Source organism: Phacochoerus africanus, chromosome 9, assembly GCF_016906955.1.
Source record: "Phacochoerus africanus isolate WHEZ1 chromosome 9, ROS_Pafr_v1, whole genome shotgun sequence".
Taxonomy (NCBI): domain Eukaryota; kingdom Metazoa; phylum Chordata; class Mammalia; order Artiodactyla; family Suidae; genus Phacochoerus; species Phacochoerus africanus.
The window spans coordinates 118,784,601-118,794,156 of NC_062552.1; the positions used below are offsets into that span (position 1 = coordinate 118,784,601).

Sequence of the window (9,556 nt, forward strand, 5' to 3'; positions counted from 1 at the left end):
TTTCTTTTTTTCTCTTTTCTTTTTTAGGGCTGCACCCTTGGCATATGGAAGTTCCCATAGTTAGGGGTCGATTCGTAGCTACAGCTGCCAGCCTACACCACAACTCAGAGCAACACCGGATCCTTAACCCACTGAGTGAGGCCAGGGATCGAACTTGCCTCCTCATGGATACCAGTCTGATTCGTTTTTGCTGCACCATGACGGGAACTCCTCATTGATTGCTCTTGAGCTCTATATTCATAGCCAACCCATGCTTGCCATGGAAGGAGGGCACTTCCAACAGGAATGCTGGCTGATGTTTTCATTCATGTTAACAAGACAAAAGCAAAATGACATAGATTTCACTAGTTCATGAGCAACATGAGCAGCTTCTCTGCTGATTCAGATAATACTTTTCAAAGTCCTGGAGAAGCGTTCTGCAATTCGAGGAGCTGTTTCTAACATAACAGCTGAGAGAAGACACACTTTAAGTTTATTCTGCATATTTTCTCCAGTCTAAACAGTCACTACCACAACATACATTAAGCCCTGACGTGCTGCCCTTGTCCCTTTCCTGGGTGTAAATATTCCCATCCTGGCTGCTTTCACGCCGTCAAAGGGATGTCACGTGAACATCGAGCTGGGAAGATATGGCGGTAACCCTTCATTATCTGCCCTTCTATTAGATTATAGCAAACATCTAGTGAATTAATCAGGAAGTGGTGAGTTTTGAGTATTTATTATGGCTTTTTAAAATTTTTTATTTTTATTTTTTAGAGCCGTTGGGGCTTCCCAGCAAGACTGAGCAGAAAGAACAGAGTTCCCATATACCCCTGTCCCCACACCTGTACACCCTCCCCCCACCATCAACAACCGCCCCCAAGGGGGTGCCTGTTACTGTCGATGAACCTGTACTGACACGTCACCAAAAGTCACCCAAAGTTCATCATTTGCACTTACACTGGGGCTCGCTCTGGGGGCTGCACATTCTGTGGGCGTGGACCGTGGTGGGATGACATTCCTTTATCATTGCAGTATCAGGCAGTGTCGTTTCACCATTACCTTTATTATTTATGTATTTATTTCTTTTCTTTTCTTTTTTTTTTGTCTTTTTGCCTTTTCTGGGGCTGCTCCCACGGCATATGGAGGTTCCCAGGCTACGGGTCCAATCGAAGCTGTAGCTGCTGGCCTACACCAGAGCCACAGCAACGCAGGATCCGAGCCGCGTCTGTGACCTACACCACAGCTCACAGCAATGCCAGACCCTCAACCCACCAAGCAAGGCCAGGGATCGAACCCGCAACCCCATGGTTCCCAGTCGGATTCGTTAACCACTGTGCCACAACGGGAACTCCTGTATTTATTTATTTTCTTTCTATGCCCGCACCTGCGGCATATGGGGAGTTCCAGGGCTAGGGGTCAAAATGGAGCTACAGCTTCCAGGCTACATCACAGCCACAGCAACCCCAAATCCAAATGCGTCTGCAAACTCTGCCACTGCTTGTGGCAATGTCAAATCCTTAACCCACTGAGCGAGGCCAGGGATCGAACCCACATCCTCACAGACACTATGTTGGTTCTTAACCCTCTGGGCCACAATGGGAACTCTACCTTTATTTTTCAGATGGAGTTATAGTTTTAAGGTAAACTTATAAAACTATAAGTTTACATACTTTAATTTCTAATGAGAGCTCTGTTTATTGACCTACTTGTAAAATTCTTTTTTTTTTTTTGTCTTTTTACCTTTCTTTAGGGCCGTTCCCACAGCATATGGAGGTTCCCAGGCTAGGGATTGAACCAGAGCTGCCGCCACCAGCCCATGCCAGAGCCACAGCAACCCGGGATCCGAGCCACGTCTGCGACCTACACTACAGCTCACAGCAATGCCGGATCCTCAGCCCACTGAGCAAGGCCAGGGATCAAACCTGCATCTTCATGGTTCCTAGTTGGATTTGTCTCCACTGAGCCATGACAGGAACTCCCTACTCGTAAAATTCTTTTTTTTTTTTGTCTTTTTGTTGTTGTTGCTATTTCTTGGGCTGCTCCCGCGGCATATGGAGGTTCCCAGGCTAGGGGTCCAATCGGAGCTGTAGCCACCGGCCTACGCCAGAGCCACAGCAATGCAGGATCCGAGCCGCGTCTGCAACCTACACCACAGCTCACGGCAACGCCGGATCGTTAACCCACTGAGCAAGGGCAGGGACTGAACCCGCAACCTCATGGTTCCTAGTCGGATTCGTTAACCACTGCGCCACGAAGGGAACTCCCCTACTCGTAAAATTCTTGACGTTTTAACGGTTGGTTCCCGGGGGCCAGTGTCTGCTGCCTCCAGTCCATTCCTGCAGTTGGGCATCCAGAGAGAGACTGAGGTCCATGGGCCTCCCCTGTAAGGCCACCTAGTGCCTTCCAGGCAAAGCCAGACAGACTCTGGGTAGCTCTGAACTCAGAAGACCCGCTTGGTCACTGGGTGGGGCCGGATGTCACCTTCCCTCCCTGTTCCTACCCAAAGCATGTGGGGCCAGAGCGCCCAGCCACCAGGCCCCTGTTGGGACTGCCTGGTTTGAGAACGGGCATAAGACCTAGGCGCCCACAGGGCAGCTGAGCCAGATGAGCCACAGTAAGGGTGGTACCTCCAACCTTGAACCCTGCAGGCTACAGCTGTTGGAGTTGCTGCAATCATGCTTCTGGATGGGAGGCCTGGAGAAGTTTACAATAAAAATCAAAAACGATTTTCCTTAGAGGAGGAATCATTTAATTGGAGAGCCCTGGACTAAAGTTTCTCTGTTCACAGGCTTAACTAGAGCGGCTATTATTTTTATTGGCCTCCGGAGAGATTTACATAGGGCACGCTGCCTGAAAGAGACAGCCCTGGGAGCTGAACCTGGATGGGCTCAGAAGGGAGCCTCCTGGAAGCTCGGAGGTCCTGGGCCCATGGAGCCAGGGGCTGGGGCTTCAGGGACAGCCTGATGGACCCTCCCAGGACAGGAAGATTCGCTCCACAGTCCAGGGAAGCACGGAAGAGGCACCGACCCAGTTATTTATTTAACAAACACTCATGAAGCACTTGCAATGACCGGAGAGTGTGCCAAACACTTTGAAAACAATACATTTAAATGTCATCAACCAGGTGCTAGGAAACCCCTTTTAGAGATGAGTAAATTGAGGCCTTGAAAGGATTTTTTTTTCCTTTTTAGGGCCACACCCACAGTTTATGGAAGTTTCCAGCCTAGGGGTCGAATCTGAGCTGCAGCTGCCAGCCTATGCCATAGCCACAGAAACTCCAGATCAATGCCGCAACTTACAACAACTCCAGATCCTAAGCGAGGTCAGGGATCAAACCCACATCTTCATGGATACTAGTTGGGTTCTTAACTCCCTGAACCACAATGGGAACTCCAAGGACCTGGGAGGACAAGTGAGGATTTAAACCCAGGCAGTCTGGCTCCAGAGTGTGCACACTTGGCTACGATGCCATCAGGAACGTGGCCAAGAACACAGAGTGGCAGGAACTTACCGGCAGCTCCGTTCGTCTGGTGTGGTGAGTGTGAGCCCGGGTGGGGGTGGGGGGAGAGAGGGGGTGAGGCCCAGGTTCTGAGCATGTGCACTCACACGTGCATACACGAACAGCTGTGCGTGTGTGTGCACACCACACCCATGGATGGAAGCACCTGTGTGCAGGGCACACGTGAAGACACATATCAGCACATCCACACGTGCGCACGCGCACACGCAATCACATGCTGGTGCACACACACTTTATCTGGACCCTGAGGGCAGTGGCAGGTCCTTGACGCAGGAGATTGTCCCCTTCAGATTAGTGCTCTAGAAAGCTCCCTCTAGTCAGGGGCTCGTGGGGAGGGCCCTCCCCTCTGCACCCCCACGTCCTCATCTGAAAATTGGGGGAGCTGGTTTCCTATCGTGAATGGGAAACGTCCTTGTAAATGGTGGAGGCATGTGAGCCCTGCTTTCAAAAGCCCACGGACTTGTCAAGAGAGGACAAGGTAACAGTTACCCACTTAGCTCTCAATATGTCACCTATGTCACCTGGAGGGCAGTGGTGGTGGTGGTGGTGTGTGTGTGTGTGTGTAGAGCAAAAGAAGAAACTACGACCCCCCCAAAAGTGTAAGAAAAAAAGCCCAGCGTCCCCCAGCAAGTTGACAGCTGAGCGGGGACTGGAACCCAGACTGCCTGAAATCCTCATGCTTCCTGCCTAATGTCTGGCTTCTCCCAGGCCACTCGTCTCCTCTGAGCGTCTGGCCTCCCCATCCCAGGGCCAGGGCCAGTGGACACTAGCGGCCCTCACAGGATAGCCACCCACCAGCCAGTAACTACCAGCAACCCGCTTGACTTTGATAAAAGTTGATATGGGAGTCCCCATTGTTCTCAGTGGGTTAAGAACCTGACTAGTATCCATGAGGATATGGGTTTGATCCCCGGCCTTGCTTACGATCGAGAGTTCAACCCCTCGTCTTGCTCAGCGGATTAAGAATTTGGAGTTGCCGTGAGCTATGGTGTAGGTCGCAGATGCGGCTCGGATCCCGCGTTGCTGTCGCTGTGGTGTGGGCCAGCAGTCGCAGCTCTGATTCGACCCCTAGCCTGGGAACTTCCATAGGCCGCAGATGCAGCCTTAAAAAGAATACATTTTTAAAAATAATAAATAAATAAATAAAAGGTTGACACGCTCTCTTCACAGCCTGAAAGTTGTCGCAGGTTTTTGTCCCCTCCCCCTTCCTGCACCCTTTCCTAACTTTCCTTCCGATCCAGCACCTATCCCTGCGGAGGGAACTGTGGACCTTGGATCAAGGGAGGAAGCTTGGAAGAGGCTGGGATGCCTGGCCTCCCTCTTCCTAGCTGGAAAATGGGTGTGAAATGATCATTAACCCGATAAGAAAACAAGAAGCCAGTGCTGGGTAAGAGGACATGATAAGTGCCAGGAAGGAAAAAGGAAGGGCAGGGACCAGAGGGAGCCCTCTGGGGACAGTTGTGCACAGGGGGCCCCTGGACCTTCACTTAACTGCTTCCAAGAAACAGTGCTAGCTGGTCCAGAGAGCAGCCGGAGGCGACGGAGCCACGGATGCAGCCTCTCCATTCACAAATCCGTCTGCTCATGGGGAGCAGAAAATGGAGAGAAATGAATAAAAAGGCCTGTGGTGTTGAAAGACCGGGACTTGAGCCCCTGCTCTGCCCATCCCTTGCTGGCCAACCTCACCAGCATCACACAGCCTCTCTGAGCCTCAGTTCCCTGGTCCAGGACATGGAGATACTTACAGCTACTGCTGAGCTCCGGCGACGGCTGCGCCCTGTGGAAAGGCCGGCCCCAGAGCAGACGTTCAATCCACAGCGGGTCCCGGAGGCCAGGAACGCGCTGGGCGAGGCCTCGGGAAAACGCCAGACTGCCCGCAGGGAGGGAGCGCTCCCAGCCCTCCTTCCAGGGCCCCGGGGCTTCGCTCACCTCTCCGAAAATTAAATTAAAGCTCAACAGTAGTGCCTTTGTGGCTTACACATTATAGGCCTCGCCGGCGAATAGTCTTAATATCCACCGCTGACAGGATGGAATTAGCTGCATTTTTTTGGTTGGGGTCTTTATTTCTCGCTCTAGCGTTCATTCTCCCCCTGGGGGTGTCAGCTGGTGTCTAATCCCATCCTGGGAGCACTGGGCCACTCTGAAGTAGGGCGAGCCGAGGCCTTGGCCAGGAGCAGACCAAGGTGAGCGCTTCTGGGGGGGGGGAGAGAATGTTCTGGGGCTCCCCTCCCCGCCCCCACCCTGGGTTGGCCAACGCAGGTTCTGCAGGCACAAGAGAATCAATGAAGAATTATCGTTAAGCCTCCTGATCATTATCCTCATTAGAGGTAACCGGAGCTTGCCTGGCCTGAACGCAGCTCTAAACCCCACTAAGACGGGCCGCGCTCGGGAAGAATACGCCGGATGTAATTTAATAATCCTGGAAACAAGTCCACACTCTCTTTTGTCTTTGGCCCAAAGGAGAGGTAATTCCTGACCCAGCCCGAGCAGTGGAACCGCGCCGACTGGAGAGAAAGGCCTAGGTCGGGTAACGAGGACTTGGTGGGATTTGGGGGCTGTGCTCGGCTTCTCCTAAATGGAACCACCTCCTGTGCCTCCACACCGCCAGCAAGGCCTCTGCTGGACCCTCAGAACCTTCCAGAACCTTCACGTGCTTTAGAGAATGGGGCCCCATTCTTCAGGTCCGTGCAGCCCTGTGCCGATGTGGCATGGCAAGCAGAGAGGAGGCTGGATTTCAACCACTTTGCCTGCCTCTGCTCCCCCTGGCAGGCTCCCCTGCCACCCCCTCGCACACAGCGCCTTACAGTTTATAAAGCACTCAATTTGCATCCTTCCGGCTCTTTGGATTCTCCCACAATTCTCAGAGAGGAGGGGGGGATTATAGGGCCATTTCACAAATGGGAAACTGGAGGCTCAGAGGTGGGAAATGACTTAAACCCCAGAGGGCCAGACCAAGGCTGGGTCTGGAACGCAAGCCTTCCCACTCCAAATCCAGGCAAGTCTGGAACCCTCAGACTTAAAGGATTGAAGTCTTACCCCTCAGTAACTCAGATGATGACTGCATTTGGAGACAGGGCCTTTAACGAGGTTTTATTACATTAAAATGAGGTCATGGGAGTGGGAGCTGATCCAATATGACTGGGTGTCTTTTTTTTTTTTTTGTCTTTTTAGGGCCCCCCCTGCAGTATGGAGGTTCCCAGGCTAGGGGTCAAATGGAAGCTGTAGCTGCCGACCTATGCCACAGTCACAGCCACGCCAGGTAGGAACAGAGTCTGTGACCTATACCACAGCTCACAGCAATGCCAGATCCTTAACCCACTGAGCCAGGCCAGGGATCAAACCCGCATCCTCACAGATACTAGTCGGATTCTTAACCTGCATGTCTGTATTTTCAGCATACGTATACAATTCTAGTTCTTTTTATCAACCTATGCTTAATGATGAATATACAAAAAAAAGGCATTTCCCCTGAGTTTTCTTTTCTAGAAACCTATTAAGATGCCTTGAAAAGAAGTTAAATTACTACAATATTTGCCACATTTTGAGCTTGATATATTCAATATTCTCCTTTAAAATGTTTTGATGCAGAAATTGGTACAGCATTGTAATCAACTATATGTTAATAAAAAATATCAAAAAATAAAATGGTTTTTTGTTTTGTTTTTGTATTTTTGGGGCCACACCCATGGTATATGGAGGTTCCCAGGCTAGGGGTCAAATCAGAGCTACAGCTGCCAGCCTACACCACAGCCATAGTCACACCAGATCCGAGCCGCATCTTTGATCTACGCTACAATTCACAGCAACGCCGCATCCCTAACCCACTGAGCAAGGCCAGAGATAGAACCTGCGTCCTCACGGATACTAGTCAGATTCCTTTCCACTGAGCCACGACGAGAACTCCAAAAATCAAATTTTTTTTTCAAGTTTCATGGTTTTATTAAAACAGATACAATGTGCACACAAGCCCGCTATTCATTTCAACACGGGATCTGAGCCACAGCTGACACAGCCTGTGGCAACGCTGGATCCTTAACTCACTGAGGCCAGGGATCAAACCAGCATCCTCGTGGATACTAGTTGGAATCTTAACCTGCTGTCTATTCATTTTCTTCGCTGCATAGCCTGGAGTTGGGATTGGTGACCCCGATGGCCAGCTGGGCCACTCGCTCCACAGTGGCTTTGCAGTCCTTGGAAGAGACATAGTGAGCAATCTGAGCACAGTAAGATTCGTTGCACATGGGCAGCACTTCAGGCTTCTTTACACTGTGTACCAGAAACTTCCAGAAGCCACTGGGCAGCATGTGCTTTGTTTTCTTGTTGCACCTGTAACCAACGTTGGGCATCAAGATCTGGCCCTTGAACCTTCTACGTGCCCTGTTGTCAATGCCTTGGGGTTTCTGCCAGTTCCGCCTAATTTCGACATATCGGTCTGACTGGTGCCAGATGAATTTCTTAGAGCTCTTTTTGACAATCTTGGGCTTCACGAGGGGTCTGAGGGCAGGAGATGGCTGCCACCTCCACAGGCAGCACCGGGGAAGCAAAAATAAAATGTATTGGGGCTTACTTGTTAGACCCTGGAATTAGGCAGAAATCCTGAAAATCGAAAACATTTTAATTTTCAGCACCACCCACTTTCCTTGCATCCATGCCTGCTCATCCCTCTTATGTGGGTGTGTCCCCCAGGAGTGGCGCGGGCTGGTTGGTACACAGCAGGTGCATAACAAAGGCTGATGAATTCCCAGGCCTCGGTCCAGCTGGCCGGGTCCTGGCCTGTTTGGGTGAGTCCCCTGGCATCAGCCCCACTCAGAGAAGGCCGGCCCTTGACTTCACCGCCCCTGCCCTTCCCTCTGGGATCTCCTTCTCACCTGGGAGGTGGGGCTCTGGCTGGGGAGGTGGACGTTGAGGTCAGCAGAGCTGAAGCCTTTTCTAGAGCGGTGTGGGGGGATGGGGTAGGGAGTCCCAGCCCGCAGCCACAGCCAAACCCAGAGAGCTCACCCGACTCGGGCAGCCTGGGCCAGCCTTGGCTACACCTGGCTCCCCAGTGTGTGGCGCATGTACCCAGGAACATGGCCCGCAGGGATGGCGGCCCAAGCAGAATCCCACTCAAGGAAGTGGATCAGTGTCTCCCCTGGAGACATTTGTGACTTGGAGCTGGGGTGGCGGGGCTGCAGGAGAGAGCGGGCGCAGCCTGGAGAAGCAGTGAAAGGAGCCCCATTTTCCAATGAAATTGAAGGGATCAGCCTTGCACTTGGCTCCTGGGACCTGAAATTCCACAGACCAGCTACATGACCTTGGCCAAGCCCCCTCCTGCCTGGATGACTGAGAGAGGCAGGAGAAGCCAAGTGAGTTCCTTGTCGGCCCGCCCTACCCTCCCGCCCTCCTGGATGCCAGCAGCATGAGTGGGCTGGCAGGTCTCTGCGGGAGGCCGTGGAGAGGGCCAGCCATTCAGGGAACCAAAGGAGGGTGGGCGACTCTCCTGAAGATGAAAGCAGAAAGCAAGGAGATTTGGGGAGACGCTCGCCTTCCCAAGCAGCCTGCCCGGAATGTGCTCACGGGGTGGGATCCTGTCTCCGCAGTGCCAAGGCCCCTCCGCCCACTCTTAATAAAAGCAGTGTCTGTACTGGGGACCAGAGGGCCCTTCCTTCCTGCTCGGGCCCTGGACCATACCTGAGATGTATAAACAAGGCCGGAGCTGCAGACTATTGAATTAGGCCGCTTCTGGCATGGCTGTCGTTGGCAGAGCGGTTGCTCTGTGATTGCTATCAGCCATAATCGAATCTGGAGAGTGGCCGGAATGCTAATACCTTCCCCAGCAGCGTGTCCTTCTGCGGACACAGGCGAGCCATCCCCCCTCCCCTATCGAGTCTCTGCAGCGGCTCCGATCCACCACCGTCTTGTTTCCGCGAGGCAGCTCCCCAGGCCAGCGCTGTCAAGGGCCCAGCCCGTCAAGCGATGTCATCCTGCGTCCCAGGACAGAGCCTCCTACCCCAGCACCAGGCTTTGGGTCTGAAAGCCGGTGAGAAACGACAGGGATGGATTGTGGCCCTTGCC

General features: G+C 52.5%; 1 protein-coding gene across 1 annotated transcript; it reads right to left on the reverse strand.

Annotated features, from left to right (window-relative positions):
• Nucleotides 1-7,602: 7,602 nt before the first annotated feature.
• LOC125136772 (60S ribosomal protein L32-like) lies at nucleotides 7,603-9,351 on the reverse strand. The gene is made up of 4 exons (XM_047797554.1): nucleotides 9,310-9,351; nucleotides 8,564-8,670; nucleotides 8,371-8,431; nucleotides 7,603-8,079 (listed from the first exon to the last, which is right to left on the reverse strand). Exons 1-4 carry the CDS (start codon nucleotides 9,349-9,351, stop codon nucleotides 7,603-7,605), a joined length of 687 nt encoding a protein of 228 aa, XP_047653510.1.
• Nucleotides 9,352-9,556: the final 205 nt, after the last annotated feature.